Source organism: Manis pentadactyla, chromosome 5 (assembly GCF_030020395.1).
Source record: "Manis pentadactyla isolate mManPen7 chromosome 5, mManPen7.hap1, whole genome shotgun sequence".
NCBI lineage: Eukaryota > Metazoa > Chordata > Mammalia > Pholidota > Manidae > Manis > Manis pentadactyla.
The window spans coordinates 41,187,331-41,207,716 of NC_080023.1; the positions used below are offsets into that span (position 1 = coordinate 41,187,331).

Consider the following 20,386-nt stretch of genomic DNA (forward strand, 5'->3'; position numbering starts at 1 on the left):
TTGCCTATGTTTTTTTCCACGAGTTTAATGGTTTCATGGCTTACATTCAGGTCTTTGATCCATTTTGAATTTACTTTTGTATATGGGGTTAGACCATGGTCCAGTTTCATTCTCCTACATGTAGCTGTCCAGTTTTGCCAGCACCATCTGTTGAAGAGACTGTCATTTCGCCATTGTATGTCCATGGCTCCTTTATCAAATATTAATTGACCATATATGTTTGGGTTAATGTCTGGATTCTCTAGTCTGTTCCACTGGTCTGTGGCTCTGTTCTTGTGCCAGTACCAAATTGTCTTGATTACTATGGCTTTATAGTAGAGCTAGAAATTGGGGAGTGAGATCCCCCTACTTTATTCTACTTTCTCAGGATTGCTTTGGCTATTCGGGGTCTTTGGTGTTTCCATATGAATTTTTGAATTATTTGTTCCAGTTCATTGAAGAATGTTGCTGGTAGTTTCATAGGGATTGCATCAAATCTGTATATTGCTTTGGGCAGGATGGCCATTTTGACGATATTAATTCTTCCTAGCCACGAGCATGGGATGAGTTTCCATTTGTTAGTGTCCTCTTTAATTTCTCTTAAGAGTGACTTGTAGTTTTCAGAGTATAGGTCATTCACTTCTTTGGTTAGGTTTATTCCTAGGTATTTTATTCTTTTTGATGCAATTGTGAATGGAATTGTTTTCCTGATTTCTCTTTCTATTGGTTCATTGTTAGTGTATAGGAAAGCTACAGATTTCTGTGTGTTAATTTTGTATCCTGCAACTTTGCTGTATTCTGATATCAGTTCTAGTAGCTTTGGGGTGGAGTCTTTAGGGTTTTTTATGTACAGTATCATGTCATCTGCAAATAGTGACAGTTTAACTTCTTCTTTACCAATCTGGATTCCTTGTATTTCTTTGTTTTGTCTGATTGCTGTGGCTAGGACCTCCAATACTATGTTAAATAGCAGTGGGGAGAGTGGGCATCCCTGTCTTGTTCCCGATCTCAGAGGAAAAGCTTTCAGCTTCTCGCTGTTCAGTATAATGTTGGCTGTGGGTTTAAGATATATTGCCTTGATTATGTTGAGGTACTTGCCCTCTATTCCCATTTTGCTGAGAGTTTTTATCATGAATGGATGTTGAATTTTGTCAAATATTTTTTCAGCATCTATGGAGATGATCATGTGGTTTTTGTCTTTCTTTTTGTTGATGTGGTGGATGATGTTGATGGATTTTTGAATGTTGTACCATCCTTGCATCCCTGGGATGAATCCCACTTGGTCATGGTGTATGATCCTTTTGATATCCTTTTGTATTTGGTTTGCTAATATTTTATTAAGTATTTTTGCATCTACATTCATCAGGGATATTGGTCTGTAATTTTCTTTTTTGGGTGGGTCTTTGCCTTGTTTTGGTATTAGGGTGATGTTGGCTTAATAAAATGAGTTTGGGAGTATTCCCTCCTCTTCTATTTTTTGGAAAACCTTAAGGAGAATGGGTATTATGTCTACTCTGTGTGTCTGATAAAATTCCGAGGTAAATCCGTCTGGCCCGGGTGTTTTGTTCTTGGGTATTTTTTTGATTACCGTTTCAATTTCTTTGCTCGTAATTGGTTTGTTTAACTTCTGTGTTTCTTCCTTGGTCTGTCTTGGAAGGTTGTATTTTTCTAGGAAGTTGTGCATTTCTTCTAGGTTTTCCAGCTTGTTGGCATATAGGTTTTCATTTGTAGTGTTTAATAATTGTTTGTATTTCTGTGGAGTCTGTCGTGATTTTTCCGTTCTCATTTCTGATTCTGTTGATTTGTGTTGATTCTCTTTTTCTCTTAATAAGTTTGGCTAGAGGCTTATCTATTTTGTTTATTTATCAAAGAACCAGCTCTTGGTTTCATTGATTTTTGCTATTGTTTTATTCTTCTCAATTTTGTTTATTTCTTCTCTGATCTTTATTATGTCCCACCTTCTGCTGACTTTAGGCCTCATTTGTTCTTCTTTTTCCAATTTCGATAATTGTGATGTTAGACTATTCATTTGGGATTGTTCTTGCTTCTTCAAGTGTGCCTGGATCGCTATATACTTTCCTCTTAAGACTGCTTTCGCTGCATTCCACAGAAGTTGGGGCTTTGTTTATTGTTGTCATTTGTTTGTATATATTTCTTGATCTCTATTTTTATTTGTTCGTTGATCCATTGATTATTTAGGAGCATGTTGTTAAGCCCCCATGTGTTTGTGAGCCTTTTTGTTTTCTTTGTAGAATTTATTTCTAGTTTTATACCTTTGTGGTCTGAAAAGTTGGTTGGTAGAATTTCAGTATTTTGGATTTTGCTGAGGATCTTTTTGTGGGCTAGTATGTGGTCTATTCTGGAGAATGTTCCATGTGCACTTGAGAAGAATGTATATCCTGTTGCTTTTGGATGTAGAGTTGTATAGATGTCTATTAGGTCCATCTGCTCTACTGTGTTGTTCAGTGCTTCCATGTCCTTACTTATTTTCTGCCCGGTGGATCTATCCTTTGGGGTGAGTGGTGTGTTGAAGTCTCCTAGAATGAATGCATTGCAGTCTATTTCCCCCTTTAGTTCTGTTAGTGTTTGTTTCACATATACTGGTGCTCCTGTGTTGGGTGCATATATATTTATAATGGTTATATCCTCTTGTTGGACTGAGCCCTTTATCATTATGTAGTGTCCTTCTTTATCTCTTGTTACTTTCTTTGTTTTGAAGTCTATTTTGTCTGATATTAGTACTGCAACCCCTGCTTTCTTCTCGCTGTTGTTTGCCTGAAATATGTTTTTCATCCCTTGACTTTTGGTCTGTACATGTCTTTGGGTTTGAGGTGATTTTCTTGTAAGCAGCATATACATGGGTCTTGCTTTTTTATCCATTCTATTACTCTGTGTCTTTTGATTGGTGCATTCAGTCCATTTACATTTAGGGTGACTATTGAAAGATATGTACTTATTGCCATTGCAGGCTTTAAATTCGTGGTTACCAAAGGTTCAACGTTAGCCTCTTTAGTATCTCACTGCCTAACTTAGCTTGCTTATTGAGCTGTTATATACACTGTCTGGAGATTCTTTTCTTCTCTCCCTTCTTATTCCTTCTCCTCCATTCTTCATATGTTGGGTGTTTTGTTCTGTGCTGTTTTTAGGAGTGCTCCCATCTAGAGCAGTCCCTGTAAGATGCACTATAGAGTTGGTTTGTGGGAAGCAAATTCCCTCAGCTTTTTCTTGTCTGGGAATTGTTTAATCCTGCCGTCATATTTAAATGATAGTCGTGCTGGATACAGTATCCTTGGTTCAAGGCCCTTCTGTTTCATTGCATTAAATATATCATGCCATTCTCTTCTGGCCTGTAAGGTTTCTGTCGAGAAGTCTGATGTTAGCCTGATGGGTTTTCCTTTATAGGTGACCTTTTTCTCTCTAGCTGCCTTTAAAACTCTTTCCTTGTCCTTGATCTTTGCCATTTTAATTATTATGTATCTTGGTGTTGTCCTCCTTGGATCCTCTCTGTTGGGGGTTCTGTGTATTTCATGGTCTGTTCAATTATTTCCTCCCCCAGTTTGGGGAAGTTTTCAGCAATTATTTCTTCCAAGATACTTTCCATCCCTTTTCCTCTCTCTTCTTCTTCTGGTACCCCTATAATACGGATATTGTTCCTTTTGGATTGGTCACACAGTTCTCTTAATATTGTTTCATTCCTGGAGATCCTTTTATCTCTCTCTATGTCAGCTTCTATGCGTTCCTGTTCTCTGGTTTCAATTCCATCAATGGCCTCTTGCATCCTATCCATTCTGCTTATAAATCCTTCCAGAGTTTGTTTCACTTCTGTGATCTCCTTTCTGGCATCTGTGATCTCCCTCCGGACTTCATCCCATTTCTCTTGCATATTTCTCTGCATCTCTGTCAGCATGTTTATGATTTTTATTTTGAATTCTTTGTCAGGAAGACTGGTTAGGTCTGTCTCCTTCTCTGGTGTCTCTGTGATCTTGGTTTGCCTGTAATTTTGTCTTTTCATGGTGATAGGAATAATTTGCAGAGCTGGGACGAGTGACGGCTGGAAGAACTTCCCTTCTTGTTGGTTTGTGGCTCTCCTCTCCTGGGAGAACAGCGACCTCTAGTGGCTTGTGCTGGGTAGCTGCATGCAGACAGGGCTTCTGCTTCCTGCCTGGCTGCTATGGAGTCTTATCTCTGCTGTTGCTGTGGGTGTGGCCTGGCTCAGGTTGCTACTCCAAAGTGGTGGAGTCAGGTTGGAGGGGGAGCGGCCGGGAGGCTATTTATCTCCTTAAGGGGCCTCGGTGCTCCCTGCAGCCCAGGGGATTAGAGTGCCCAGAGATCCCGGGATTCCCTACCTCTGGATTAAGTGACCCGCCCTGCCCCTTTAAGACTTCCAAAAAGCACCTGCCAAAACCAAACAATGACCACAAAAAAAAAAAAAAAAATTAAAAAAAAAATGGCCGCTCATTTTTCTTTATTCTCCGGCGCCAGCCTCAAGCAACCGCTCACCGGTCTTGCTGCCCTGTTTCCCTAGTATTGGGGTCCCTGTCCCTTTAAGACTTCCAAAAAGCACTCACCTCCAACAAAACAACAACAAGAACAACAACAACAAAAGAAATAAATAAATAAATTGTCCGCTCGCTTTTCTTATGTCCTCCAGCACCAGGCCTCCAGTACCTGCTCACCGTTCTTGCTGCCCTGTTTCCCTAGTATCCAGGGCCCCGCGCATGCACTGTGTTTGCGCTCTGTTCCGGATGGCTGGGGCTGGGTGTTCGGCAGTCCTGGGCTCCTTCTCCCTCCTGCTCTGCCTACTCTTCTCCTTCCGGGAGCTGGAGGGAGGGGCGCTCGGCTCCCTCCAGGCCGGGGCTTGTATCTTACCCCCTTCGTGAGGCACTGGGTTCTCTCAGGTGTGGATGTGGTCTGGATGTTGTCCTGTGTCCTCTGGTCTTTATTCTAGGAAGAGTTGTCTTTGTTATATTTTCATAGATATATGTGGTTTTGGGAGGAGATTTCCGCTGCTCTACTCACGCCGCCATCTTGGCTCCACCTCTCTGAAGAGGTCAGATTTTGCCAGATACTCTTCCAGGTAACCATTGAGCTTTGCTGATGCTAAAAAGAGGCTAAAGTAAGCCATGATTTGCCTTAAAACTCCCTTCGGATGCTTCTTAAGGAAATGAAACTTCGTTTTTAAAGAATCCTAAGGTCATCTTCCTTAACTACAGAGAAAATCTGAGTGTTTCATGCTATCTCTCCTCTGGCACCTCATATATCTTAGGTTAATTACTGTATGGTTAACTATTAAACTAGCTCATACTCCTATTAATTTAGGAATTTTCTATGTTAAAGATTTTGACCCACAAGAGTGGCTATGATAAGCTACACAATAACAAGTGTTGGCAAGGATATGAAGAAACTAGAACCTTCACACATTGCTGGTGGGAGTATAAAAGCGTGCATCTGCTTTGGAAAACAGTCTGGTGGTTCCTCAAAGTGTTAAACAGGGTTATCATGCAATCCAACAACTCCACTTGTTGGTATATACCCAAGAAAAATGAAAACATATGTTCACATAAGACCTTGTGAATACATGTTCATAGCAGTATTATTCATAATAGCCAGAAAGTAGAAACAACCCAAATGCCCATCAACTAATGAATGGATAAATAAATTGCAGTATGTCCATACAATGGAATATCATTCAGCCATAAAAAGGAATGAAGGACTGATACATGCTGTGACATGGGTGAACCTTGAAAGCATGATGCTAAGTGAAGGCAGCCAGTGACAGAAGGCTACGTATTATATGATTGTTTATATGAAATAAGAGTTGGAAAAATCCATACAGATTGAAAGTAGATTAGTGATTGCCAGGAGCTGGGGGGTGGGGGGCTGGGAAGAGGCAAGGAGAATGACTGTTAGTGGATAAGGATTTTTTCCCTTGGGTTGGTGAAAATATTCTGGAATTAGATAGTGGTAATAGATGTACAAGTTTGTGAATATATTAAAAAACCAGTGCATTGTACATTTGATATGGTGAATTTTATGGTATGAATGATACCTCAATAAAATTTTTTAAAGATTTATATATACATCATTATATATTAACTCTGCCTTCCTGAGCATAAAGGTAGTATCAGAAATGCAATAGTTATTAAATGCAGATATTAAATTTTTTTAAAGATTGATATACACATAATTATATATTAATGCTATCTTCCTGAGTATAAAGATAGTATCAGACACAGTAGTTATTACATGAAAATCATTGAATACCAGTGAATGATTGACAGAAATGTTTAGTTCTCCTAAATTTATTTGTAGGCAGCATAGCTTCCTTCCAGGCTCCAAATGCCAGACTTCGGCTAGTGGTCCTTGCCCTTGGTACGTCTTCCTCGCTGACAGTGCATGCCGTGACGTGGTGGACAGGAAGTGGTTTGCAAAGGTATGGCTCCTATCTTATGCCTAGAGACAAACAAGTGTGATCTGTTACCAAAGGGAAAGTTGGGAGCAGGAGTTCCAAGTTATGGTACTTACCTTGCATAGGGCTTGTAGAAGTCTCCTTTTTTTCCTTTTCACAGAACCTGGATGTGAATACTTGCTATCAGTCTCAACAGTGTTTTGAGAATTAAGGCATAATAACAAGTTGCCTAGGTAACAGACTATGTAAAGGCAAAGCCATGTACATTACTGCAAATTACCAAGACTATTTCATATCCTGACTATGAAACTATGAAATTCATGATGGACATGGTACATTGAAACCACATAAAAAGCTGGTAACCATACATTGGTACTTACAGGTACCTCAGAATCTGGGGATTTGTTTTAGGACAGATTCTTCTTCTTGTTCTTCGCATATGGTACACTTCACTAAACCCAATCTGGAGTTATCAGATGTCCAACAGAGTGATACTGACATTAAGTACCATAGCCACACTTGATCGCATTTACACAGGTAAGTGTATGCCCAATTTACTTGAGGTTTTCTCTTGCATGGTTTACCTTTCTTGCCTGAATGTTACACATCTCCAAATGATAAAAATAGTCTTTCTGCATTATATCTTCATTCCAACCTTTTCTCCCTCTGAAATAGTAACCCGCACAGCTAGAGGATTCTTTTCTAAGGGAAGGCCCCTTTTCCTTGCCTTGCCAATACAGAGGGTGAAAATAATAGCTGTCTCTGGCTTGTATCAGTGTGGAGTGCAAGAGTAGTGCCAGGCCTCATACTCCCATCTGGCTTTCAGCTCTGCCTTTCTCCTCTTTCCCCAGGGCTTTCCAGGAGGGGGTCCTTCAATCCTCTCTTTCTTACTGACCCCAGTATATCTGTAACACTAGGGAAAGTGATTTGTTAACTAGGGCTGTGGAAAACCACTTGGGTGTCCCCCACTCCCACCCACTCCACCCACCCCTGCTTCCCCACTGGCTCCCTGGGAGTCTGAAGATATTTAAGCTCCAAATCTGAATCTTGCAAAGAAAGGAAATCTTGTATATTCGCCCCTGTCACTCTCTGGAGCTGACTTTCTCCAGACATACACATACCCAACTTAGATGTTTGCTTCATAAGCTAACTTGAGACCCTTCTGAAAGGGGAGAAGTGCTACTAGATTCTAATTAACTTGCTCCTGGCTTTTGTGTAACTCTCAGTGAGTCACTGTTCTTTTGTAAATACAAGGAGAAATCTCACACATTAATGGAAGTTTAGAAGGCTCTGGCTCATCGTGAACAAAGTGCTCACACAGTCCCTTTTTGGCCCCAGTTTTGGCGTGAAACGGAGGTAGTAAGAATAGGAAACATTACACAAGCAGATAATGTCAAGTGACATCAATATTAGTTAGAACATTTAGAACTCGGTCTAGGGCCCTAATGTATGTTTTATATTTTATAAAATACATCTAAAGGTGGAAACTCCAGCAGTGAATTTCACAGGGACAGCCTGATAGGGATCTGAACTTCAGGGTGTCGTTTACACTTCCTCACCTGAGTTTTCTTTTTTTCCACCTCTGTTTTAAATTTATGTGACCCAGTTGTTGGTCCCTTTCTGTTTTTGCCGTGTCCCATTTATAGAACTGAAGACTCCTCATCATCTCACCCAGGCTATCTGGTCATACCAGGCGTTTTCGTAGTTTCACTGAAGATTTGCTGGGTCCTGGGGGAGGGGTCACCCACCATAGCATATTATTTATATTAGGTATTTCTCTTCTTCAAAGACTGCTCAGTCTCCAGACCTTGGCCTCCCTTCGGGCTTCATCCTCTCCCTCACCCGCTCATAGCTTTCAGCTCTGCTTCTCCTGCTTCCAGCTCCTTTTAGGCAGAATGGCTTTCTCCCTCCTTGTGAAATGGGGCTTCCTTCCACCCTGCAGAGGGCTTCACCGTGTCAGAAAGCATCTGCCCAACAGGCTCTCTGTTCTTCCCTTGCCAGCTGCTTTTCTCCAGTTGCTACGTTTTTCATATGTGAAGTCTTTGCTCTGCTGGAGCCAGAAGCCTGAACTCCAATGCCAGTTTCCTTTTACTAGGTGAATGATCTTGGATAAATTAGTTGTTTTCTCTGGGCCTCAGTTTTCTAATCTGTAAAATGGGGGTAGTAATAGAGCATATGTCATAAAAATGTGAGGATTAAGTAAGCTCATGTAAAGGGCTGGGCACAGGGCTTGGCGCACTGCACCTGCTCAGGCGATGCGCTGTTATTACTCTGGGTGCACCAAGAGTTAGGTGAGAGCCCTGTTCTTTTGTGGGGGAAGCAGCCTGAGGTACTGGAGATGGTCCACTCACGTGGGACTGCATTTGTTTCCTGACTAGACCATTCACTATTCCCACAAATATTTTTGATCATACTGTTAACTTCACATGAAGTAAATAACTTTATGCATTTTCTCTTGCCAAATTCCAGCATGTGTTGATGAAGAGAAAATCCTAAAATAAAACTCCTGAAAGGAGTTATTAGAGTTTTATTTGAGCCCAGGTTTAGGACAGCTGCCTGGGAGACACAGTTGTTCTGAAGAAGAAAAGTGCTCTGGAGAGGAGAGCTTTCTGACAAAGGATGTGTAAGTCATGATGTCAATAGCTACATTGTACAGGTTAGAACATATGTAAATTGATGGTACAGGGTGTTTTTTTGATCATTACCCAAGCACAAAGAAATTTCATAGAACTATTCAGATGTAAAGCCGATGTACAATGTTCTCTCTACAGACCATAGTCAGGCCTTTGTTTCAGGCAGCCCAACCGCTAAGGCCAGGCACTGCTCAGAAGCACATATTCTTCGCCTTTCTCCCTGACGGGCTCTGTTCTCACATAACCATTCTTGATCTCACCTGCCTGAAATAATGTCTCCCACTGACTAGCTCTCAACACTTTCTGCTTTGTATTGTAGTCACATGTCTCATCTCCCCTTCTAAAGTAAACCCCTTGAAGCCGGGTGCCATTCCTTACTTGCTAAAAGGCTTTTAATATAGAGGCAACTGATCAATTTCCATGCAACTGATCCTTTTCCATTTTTTAAATTCTAGATGGTGACTGCAGTAAACCTGAGGGAAAAAGGCCTGGTGAGGCAGCCAGGGGGTCGGCTTCTCGCTCCAGCTGGTTGCTGGCAGGGGCTGCCTTTGGCAGTCTTCTCTTCCTCACTCACTGGGTTTTTGGAGAGGTCTCTCTTGTTTCCCGATGGGCAGTGAGTGGACATCCCCATCCGGGGCCTGATCCTAACCCATTTGGGTGAGTTCAGGTTTGCAATCAATCAAGATACTGGTTGTTAGGGGTTTGTTAGACAGCTGGATCTGTGCCAGCCAGATGCTTCCTATTGTTTCTGCTCTGCCTGGGTGTTGGGAACATGGAGCAGGAGGTTCTGGGGGCTCCTGCTTGGGCACTCCGAGGGATCTCTGCAGAGAAGAGCATTTTAGGCAACATGGGGGCCGTGGCGTTTCCTTTAGGCACCCCCACCCTACAGTTATTGGCCTTCCGCAGGGTGAGACCAGAGTGCCCTGATGAGAGAGCCCGCTGGCAGCCCTGGCTCAGATCTGTCTGCTGCCACGGAGGGGGGCCCAGAGAGCTCTCTGTATCCTCTGGGACTTTGGGACCTGCTCCAGCCACGGGGCATACAGGGACTTAGCAGTCTTGAGTTTAAGTTTTAGTCCCTGTGCTTGGTCCTCACTAACCCTCTCTCTACTCTTCCTGATGCCTCTTTTCTCCCATGGCCAGATCTGGTCTTTCATGTAAAAAGACTGGAGGAACCTTTAAAACATCTGCTTCAGATGCCTGTTTCCTCTTAAAATGCTGAAATTCTCACATCTGGAAACATGCAACTGCCTGCTGGGTCTCTCCTTAGTAGGCACCTGCGAATATCTCAAGGTGTCCCTGTGGTTCACCTGGGCTAAAATCACTTTCAGTTCCCTGGAAGTGCTTGACTGTTCCAGTCCTCCACCTGCGTGTACATGCTCCTCTCTCTGTCTTGGCTGCCTCTTCTGCCTTGATGTCCCAGCAAGCTCTTACTCACCCTTCAAAACCCATTTCCTCTGTGAAGTCATCTCTGATTAATCCAAGGATCCTTTATGCTGCATACTACCCTGAATCTACCCTCCCCTTGCTTATATCTCTTAGTATTATTCTGTATTACACATTTTTAAAATATTAGTTATTTTATGTCTTTCTTCCTTTCTAGACACTAAGCTCCTTAAGGGCAGGGGATGGGAAAAGGAACTAATATTTAATAATCTGTGTCAGGAACTGATCTAGGAAGTTTACATATCTTATCTCACTCAGTCTCTGTCTTTTTGATCTTGTATGCTTTAGCATATTTGGGAGGAAGAGAAGGGAAAAGGGCAGAAGTGAAGAGAGAGGGAAAGAAGGAATGTATTCTCTGTATTAAAGCTTCATTTCCAAAGTTTCCTGTGAAAACAAGCATAAGTTGTAAGGAAGAGCAGAAGGAGAACTGGGCCAGGAACCAGCTGAGCTTAAGGGCTGGAATCATGGCTGGCCAGTAGCAACTCAGCATTCAATCCAGGACCAGTCACGTTCCATCCCTGGCCTTGTTATTCTCTCCTGTGCAATGAGGCTCTTCTCTTTAGGCATTCGAGAATTCTGTATGTTGGAATGAAACATTTGAAGATGGAGATGCAATTCATGAGACCAGCATTTTCCAAACTCTGTTCTGTAGATGATACAAGGTGCTCTGAGAGAAAAAAATAAGTCTTCCAGATCAAACAAGTTTAGGGAATGCCGCATTTCATACTCCTTTCTCTGTGATTTGCAATGCACATTAGCATATTAGAGACTCTTGGGAGTCTCTCCAAATTATTTGAGCGTGGAATTCCTTTTTTAGAACACCTATTAACATCTTGTAAAATCGGTGTTTCTTAGAACCTGTTTGAGAAATATTGTGGTAGACCATCATCACCTTTGACCATCATAGTGGGAACTGCTTGCTAAAATTCACCAGATTCTACTTAAGAAAATGGGTCATGGATAAGTTTTGATGGGGTAAAGGCGTCAGAGATGGAGAAGGAAGTGAGGGAGAGGCTCGGAGGGTGCTGAAGGGACTTGGGGAATGAAGGGTCCGTGTAGACCATAGGCTCTGGGAGGCTGAGGGGGCGGGACAGTGTGGCTCAGTCACGTGTTCTGGTTTCCCATCGGCCCATCGTAGCGCTCCCAACCCTGTTACTCTTTTTATCCTGCAGTACCTTCCACCCTCTGATATCCTGCATTATTTGTTAATTATGTTTATTGTCCGTCCCCCCACTGAAATGTGAGCCTGTGGAGGAAAGGGATCCTTGTTCACTGATGTATCTCAAGCCCCTAGAACAGAGCCCGGCACGTGGTAGGTCTTCCCAAATATGTGTCGTTGAACTGGGGGTCAAAAGAGATTACCAGTGTCCTTCATGGCCTTTTCTCACATCTGGGAGACCAGAGGACCCAGGGTGGTCCTTGACCTTAGGAGGAGAAGTAGGGTAGGCTGGGAGAGCAGCCGAGAGCCTCACTTAAGAGCCTTTTTGGATTCTCAGTCCTTCTGGGCTACTGTGTATGACCCCAGGAAGTGCTGTTTTCCCCAGTGTCCTCCTCTGCAAAATGGGGATGATAATAACATTCCCCTTACAGACTTAGGAGATTTAAATGAGCTAATATATGTAAACATCTCAAAACAGTGCCTGGTAGGTAGTAAGCGCAACGTTTTTTCACTTAATTTTTATTATTGCTACTGAATTGAGTGCCATGGTGCAGTTATTGTTGCTGGATTTTCCCCTAAAGTTTAAATTCCTTTTTCCCTCCTCCTATAAGTTTTTGCCAAAGTAGCAAAAGAATGAAATAGCCTGTGGTTTGTTTTAAAAAACACAAGACTATGAGTTATTTATCAAATTGACACCAGTCCCAGGAAGGCACAGACTGTAGAAAAAAGCAGTATTGAGAAAAAATACTTATAGAGAAACCAAAGAAAAGAGGCAAACTAAACAGAAATTACTCCCATTGACTGGTTCTTTTCATTTTGGGCAGAGTCATTAAGAATGTCACATGGCCAATATGGGCTATAATTAAATAGCCTGAGAAAACTCAATTACTGTGTTTTACATTGGCCATGAAAGACCTCAGATATCATTTATCTCAAGTGAGAGTTGCTATTACTTCAGTGTTCTGAGTATATGTGATACTGGTTCCAAGTGGGCTCTCATGATCCCCTTGGTCGTTTCACACAGTATCTCTTGGATGTGCTTAGAGGTGGGAGAAATTTTTCTGTTTTATATTTGGGACAATTAAATAATAATGTCGGATGCCCTACAGCCTGTCTTTTCTTTTTACAGAGGTGCAATTCTGCTGGGCTTGGCAAGCGGATTGATGCTTTCAGCTTGTTCCTGGTTTCCTGGAACCAGTTTAATGTGGTGGGTTACAGGTGTGTGGGGTTTACCTGCAGATATACCAGCCATTCAGCTCAGTTGTCCAAGGTACTTGCAAGCATGTGCTCCCCAAGGGGAAGTGGATGACTGAGGCAGCTGAACAAATATTTGCTGTTGCCCCATGGACAGTTACAACCAGCTGTGGCCACACTAACCCGGGTGTCATCACGCCTATACCAGTGACTACTGGCTCCAGGTCCCTGCTTCCTCCTACTTCTCTTTCCCTCTCTTCCCACAACTCTAATCCCCTTCTGACTGCACTGCCACAGTCTCCCCCATTGCCCAGGTTATGTCTGCAGGCACACGTGTCAGGAACAGTACAGCTGCAGGTCTGAGGCAATGGAGGGCAAGAGGGCACCATGTCACCGGACCTCTTCCCTCTCTCAGGTCCCCTGCTTCTCCAGCTTTAAGGACTGCCCTCCGGGGGACTGTATAAGGAAGCTCAGTTTCCCTTCCCCTTTTATGCATAACATTAGCTGCTCTCTCCTCTTCCTAGCTTGTCCATGCTTGATTATTCAAAGGCTTGGACCCTTTCCTCCCAGTCATACCCTTTAGAATTACAGAATATTGATGAAGGCTCTCATTTACTTATTTTTATGATTGTGACTATTTTTTTACTATGACTAAATTATGCCTCTCTTCTTCCTTCCTCTTAAAAGGCAGAAATGGTTAGGTTCAGTTTTAGTGTTAAATGAATGTCCCCCACCCTATGACTGAACCAATACTCTAGTTTCTGTGAGGAGAGATACCTTTATATGCATTAATTAAGCAGGTGATTGCAAGCATTGCACTAGATGCTAAGGTTTGAGATTATGTGTATAGGTAATAGAAGATGTAGTTGAGTAAACAATAATAAATAAATGTATATAAATAATAAATTTATTTTATCTGTTATGTCATATACATATAATTATGTATGCATGTTAATATATACATAAACCATAAAGAAGACAGAGCTCTGTGCACCTAAAGGCCATCACCCTTGCAGGGAGATGTATGTGTAATCCAAACAGCTTGCTCAGGTAATGAGGTTAACCAGGTTCTCGTCCCCCTGGAGCTGTATCAGCGCACTGCTGCAGTCATGTTGAACCGTTTGTCCTTGCTTGTATATTTTCTGCCAGACATTCCATCTTGGGTCTGTGGAATTTTGTGTGAATATCATAGAAGAGTAACCTCTCTTATCAGAGAGATGCTTCATGAGATTCCTCAAGAGAAGGGCGAGATGACTTTGTAAATGCTGAGTTTCCAATGAGCACATACAGCTTCTTAATCTGTATGAAACTGGGAAAAGGAACATGTAATACTTTGAAAGTTTGTCCAGCATTTTTATTTTAACTTTTCTCATGGAATATAAATAAAATGCTTATTCGGCAGGTAATTACCAGCTTCATTTTAAACATTGAAAACTAAGGTCCACGGAAATAAACTGTTAGAGAACAGAAAAGTTGTGTACTTATGGTGTTATGGTAATACTCATTTCCCCAGATAAATAGGGTCATAACCTTGAGGGTCAAGTCTAAGCTAATTTTGCTGTCTCTCTGAAGTATTAAAAAGTGGTTTAAAAGACCCTGGGGGCAGGCGTATTTAAAGTTTCTAATAGGCTATTTGCAGTACAGAGGAAAACAGGGCCATAATTCATGAGTTTCATCTTTCTTTCTGTTTGAAGTAAGTTGAAGCTTACATTTAATTATCTAGAGATAGTGCCCACTTTTTACCATGATTCATTTCTGGAAACTACTTCATAAAGCATAGTATAGAAAAAGAAATCATAATTTTTCATGGTATGTTTATAATCCCAACTGGGTCTTGGCATGAAATTAATTATGGCAACGACCAATAGAATTTCATAAACACAAAGATAAAGGAGTTTTAAATATTGGTGGCAATTAATAAAATCAAAGTTCCATTGAAAAAGTCACAGGTGTACTAAACACATTGATAGGATCCCAGTATACTTTATATAGCGTGCCTACAATTTATTGTATGAAAAATTTGATCTGTTGATCTGATCTAGTTATTATAAATATTATTGGAATATTCACATACCATTAATTTTGCTTGGTGTTTTCAATGTTATAAAGATTTGGGGGAGATCTTTGGAAGGACTCAGTCTCAAACAGAAAACAGTTAAGGTATACAGTTAAGTGAGAAAGGCAAACTATGTGTCATGCCACCACTTGTGTATGAAAAGAGAGGGAAATTCACACACGTGTATTTATTTCTGTGCATAGACTGTCTCTGGAAGGATGCAGAAGAAAATGCCAACATTGGCTGCCTTTACTTAGAAGAACTAGTGGGTGATGGGGGTCCGAAGGACTCTTACATTTTGCTGAAAGTAGATTTTGTGTTCCTGGAGTAGATCTCCAGGGTTGGGTGTTCAGCAGTCCTAGGCTTGTACCCCCTCTCCACTCCATTTCTCTTCCTCCCGCTGATGAGCTGGGGTTGGGGGAGGGCTAGGGTTCCACTGGGTCGCGGCTTTGCTACTTTATCCTTTTCCATGAGGTCTTCTCTTTACCCCAGATGTAATCCATCTGTCACAGTCTTCTTTCCAGTGGCACTTTCAGGATTAGTTGTATTTGCTATATTTTCATGTTATATGTGGTTTTGGGAGGAGGTTTCTGCCTCACTTCTCATGCTGCCATTTTGTTTAATCTCTGCTAAAAGTAAATTTTGGATTTTGAACTTATAAGCTACTTAAAAATACAATTAAGTGGATTCTTGCTAATGGGTTTCAGCTGGGCAAGTTTGCTATGGATTCAATGTGACCAAAGAAAATGACAGCAAAACGTTCCTGGGGTGAAAGGGTTATACACAACTTTATTCTCACAGTGGCAGGTCAGTCACTAAAATCCTGTTCACTCAGAGTGAGTCTGCATGCAGCAAGCCAGTCTCTGCCTCTGTGCCCCTCTGTCCACACAGCTGTCCTCTGGGCCTCTGTCCTCGGTGCTGCCACCACTCCAGCCTCTGCTCTGCTCTCCTGCAGCCTTGCAGCCCTGCCACCATGTCGTGCCCAGAGCACTGGGCGGAGCTCTTTATATAGAGTCAACAGCCATGTATTGCCCACAGGTGTGCAGTGAGCTAGTCAACCACGGCCCGTTGAGAATTCTGGCCACAGGAACTCTCATTTTATCCACAGTGGATTTAAAAATACCTAGCCTATTTAACAACAGAAACACAATTAAAAATGGAAGCAATAACAGTCAAGGGAAGTTTGGAGAGATGTTTTCTTTCTCCCAGGTAATTATTTGTAGTAAGACAGAAGCAGCAAAGCCATTCTGATGTCTGGGGTAGAATATCAGACTAGGACTCACTCTTTTGAAAAATAGCTACCATAAGATGGTGAACAGGAAAAATTCATTCGCACTAGTTATTATGTAAGTGAAATTTGAAATGTGATACTATTTTCATCATTCATTTGGTAAAAATTTTTAGAAAGAAATAACTTTGGCAGGGCTCAAAAGATGAAATTTTTGGCAAGATTTCCAGAGATTTGAAATGAAGACTGGTATAACCTCACAGGAAAGCAGCTGGCCACAAATAATGACTCTTTAAAATGCTTCTACCTCTTGACCCAGTAGTTGTATTTCTAAGAATCTTTATTAAGAATTATCTTAAGGAAATAATCAGAGATGTAGTAAGAGATTAACTGACAAAGAAAGAAATTCCTCATAGTGCTGGAAGGTTCATAAATTGCCAACAATAGGAAAATGGTGGCTTACATTGTGGTATATTTATCCAGTGGAATAGTATATATACATTAAAAATGTTTTCTAAAAAAATACTAATAACTTGAGAAAATGTTCTTGATACACCGTGACATAAAAAGCAGAATACAATACTCAATATGTGGTATGATTCCATTTATGTAAAAATACTTCTGTATAGTCATAGAAAAAGACAGGAAGTACACAGGAGTATTGGCTGTAATCCTCATCTCAGGCAGTCCTTAACTGCTTTTTTTGCAGTTCTCTATTTTTAGAATTTCTACAGTGAATAGGCATTGCATTTATTTATTTCAAAATGAAAAAAATACTGTTATTAAAATAACCATTGTCAGTTCTATACACTTGAAGATCTCACTGTAGAGTTGAACTCTGTGGGTTGTAGAGGGCCCTGGAATCCGATTCTCACATTCATCTGAGCGATGTTCTTTTTGGCGGGGGAGGAATAGACAATCCTGTGGTGTTGCCCTGTGATGGTGTGAGTGGAACCTAGTGATGATCAGAGTCATGGGGCAGTAAGAAGAGGCTGGAGCCACTTCCTACTCCCCACATCTCCAGAGTTCTTGCCCCAAGTGGTGAGGTGTGTACCGTAGACATCCTTGAAGGGAGTCACAATTACACAACATTGACTGAAATGTCTAGAAAGCGTCATATTCTATAGAAAGGTTATTGATGGCTCCAGCATGGGGTGCTGCAGGACCCTGATGTGCTGTCTCAAAGCAGATTTCCCAAGAACTGGGAGAAATGTTATTCTCTCTCAAGTTTGGCTCAAAAACTAGCAACATTTACCAAGTGCTTGCTGTAGACTAGGCAGATTGCATAGGCCCCAACATCTGCTAGGCTGCTGGATAAGCAAGAAGGGAACGAGTTGACTGCTGCACAGCTAAAGCCGGGAGCCCACTCAGGCTTAGTCACATCTTTTGGGACTGTGTAGTTGAGAAAGTCAACTTACATATTACAGTAAAGGGTAGCATTTAAATGGATGGGAATTCCTTTAGAAAGTTCCTTAACAAAAATGTAGAAACCACACGGACTTCACATGTTTTCTAGTGTCATGGATCTGGCTGGTTAAAATTAAACAGACATACTTTTGGTACTACAGATAATTTCAGTGTTTGTTATTAGGATCTTAACACAAGTAGCCTAAAAATGACTTCTTCCCTCCCCTTGCCTTTCCTGAAGAAATAGGCCTGGATTGAGATTTACTAGACTCAACGTTCCACCTCCAGTTGTCCGAGTAACCAGCTGTATGACCTTAAGCAAATCACATTAACCTTGCCAGAACCTGTTTCTCATCAGTCTGGAGATTGGACCACTGTGCCCCTGAGGTCCCTTCTGGCTTTGAAAAGCTATAAATTGGTCATCCTATAAGCTTGTTTTTTTTTTTAGAAACTGAAAGAGACGGTCACTGCTTTCCTGATTTTTTCTTTCTCTCTCTCACAAACAGGAGCAGCTTCGGCTGCAGGTCTCCTTTACCTGCCCACCTGGGCAGCCGCTCTTTCTGGTTGTGTGCTTGCCCTCTTCACAGCATCCATGTGGCCTCAAGTGCTTGCACAGCTTATTAGCTCAGACTCAAGCCCGGGGAAAACCATGACCACTGCCATGATATTTTACCTTCTAGAAATATTTTTCTGTGCATGGTGCACGGCTTTTAAATTTGTCCCAGGAGGCATCTACGCCAGAGAAAGATCGGATGTGCTTTTGGGTGAGTACATTTGGAAAGTTTGGATTAAAGTAACTACATGAAAATACCCTTCAGGACTAACTAGGCTTTAGCACTTTCCACCACTAGTGGAAATGAAGGTACTACTTTGAAATGAAATTTTAATTCAGCAGTGTGTTTCAGTAGTATTTGTAACTGCAGAGGCCTTTTAAGTGAATTAGTTGTGAAAAAAAACAAGTTTAACCCACAATAAATTAAAAAACAAGTACTCTGAAACATATATATGATATGTTAGGAAAAAGTATGATCATAATGTTAGGCTTGTAAATATATATAGGAATTGTGATTTTTTTGGTTCTCCTGAATTTCATCTATGATTTTTATCTACCATATTTTACCAATAAAATGTTTGTTTGCATATATGAATCTTAGTGTAAATGAAAAATCCTCAACTCATTGATTAAATATTTGCATTTCAGTGGTTATGAACTTACATACCAAAATTAGAATTTCATAAACTTCATTTAATATTTCAGAAATTGCCTTCTGGCAATAATGAATTTACTGAAATACACCTGACATATGTAAATCAAATGTTGCCTGTCTTTTTAGTATAAATAAAACATGTTAGGTGCTTTCAGGATAAAATCTTTAAAAAAGTGAGGAGGCAAAACATGTTGATAGGGGGATTCAGTTCTTGTTTGTTCACACATTCATTTTTCCATTGGTTCATTTATTTATTAAAGAACTATTGCATACCTGCTATTCCAGGCACAGTGTCAGGTGTTGGAGACTTAAGAGACATAGGGGCCGTGCTCACCTGGAGCTTCAGTGTAGTAGGCAAAAACAGCAATAGGCAAATACTTAAGGAATTACGTTTCAGGTGAGTGCTGAGCAGAAGTCTAGGCTTCTCCTTGTGTCTCTTTGCAGTTCCCCCTTGGCCCTGGGTCTATGTCCAGCTACTCCCTACATTTTCACATAAACTTTTCTACTCCATGAGCTAGACATCTATCAGGACAGGCTGATTTGGAAGGTATTTTTTAATTACAAGAAATACTTTAAACAACTTTTTGAGAACTTGACATTCCTGGTAAACACCCACACATGCATCTCATTAGGAGCATATGTTGCTACATTTTCTTTGCAATAATCTTGGCTTTGTGAATTTTGTTTTTCTTCTGGTTTCTTTCAGGTGGGTGTACTCTGTCCTGCTCTATCTGCCTGTCCAATGCCCTGCTTTTCTCTTACTCCAGCTTGCTTAGGGGTTTGCCATGTGGAGAAAACAAATGAAAGTAAGAGTGAATCTAAGCATAAGTTTATTTCTTTAGAATGTTATAAGTGGTGTGCTTTTTTTTAGTTCCTTTTCATTATTGATGGGATTGTAGAAACAACTGCTTTATTACCGCTTCATACAACTAAGATTTTTTTTTTTAGTAAATAAGAGTGACATTATTTGCTAAGCACAAAAACTAGGGAACACTGGTAATGTTTCAAGTGTGTTTAATACAACAGAAAATAATCTGTATTAATCAGAAATTAGCTATAATTTATTAGGGTTTCTCCTGCTATTTCCTGAAAATTGCACATAATGTTTTTTTGACTAGGCTTCTGCCAAAGCTTTTAACTTTTACTTGACATTTTCTGATTTACATATTGTTCCCCCATACCTCTGTGTCCATTCTCATTATATGTAACTTTGGAAGTATGTAAACTTAACATGCCAGCTAGGTTGTAGTACATCCTAGTTGAGCTCAATGTTATTTGCCAGCCTTGGTACCATGCGAATTCTGGCAGGCACCCTCTGGGAGGGCCAGCAGCCAGGCCAGAATCAAGGCCACAAATGCTGCTGTGTCAAGAACCTACATATCATTCTTTTGTGCTAGCAACTTGGTGCATGTGAGGTCTTTTTAACAGAGAAGACAGCCTGATGGTGGTTCAGAAAGCTCCTTTTTCCTGTGCTCCACCCCGCCGCACAGTCAGCAGTGATGTGATTGTTACCAGCATAGCAAATAGGAAACACTCCAAAAGTTAAAAGAAACCCCTCATCAGGAAAAGACTGGGATCTTCGCATTTAATACGTGATTCCTAGAAACCTAGGTGATTTCTTATGATCATCCCAATATCAGAAGTACTACTAGAATAATTGCTTTGGTACT

The 20,386-nt window shown here is 41.1% G+C and overlaps 1 protein-coding gene across 2 annotated transcripts in view; it reads left to right on the top strand.

Annotated features, from left to right (window-relative positions):
- CWH43 (cell wall biogenesis 43 C-terminal homolog) overlaps nt 1-20,386 on the top strand; it is a 58,964-nt gene that overhangs the window by 7,911 nt on the left and 30,667 nt on the right. For both annotated transcript variants that reach the window (XM_036892558.2, XM_057502222.1), the window contains 5 exons: nt 6,292-6,412; nt 6,771-6,925; nt 9,477-9,678; nt 12,753-12,841; nt 18,015-18,272. In XM_036892558.2, coding sequence (XP_036748453.2) covers nt 6,292-6,412; nt 6,771-6,925; nt 9,477-9,678; nt 12,753-12,841; nt 18,015-18,272 — 825 coding nt within the window. The remainder of the gene's footprint in view (nt 1-6,291; nt 6,413-6,770; nt 6,926-9,476; nt 9,679-12,752; nt 12,842-18,014; nt 18,273-20,386) is intronic.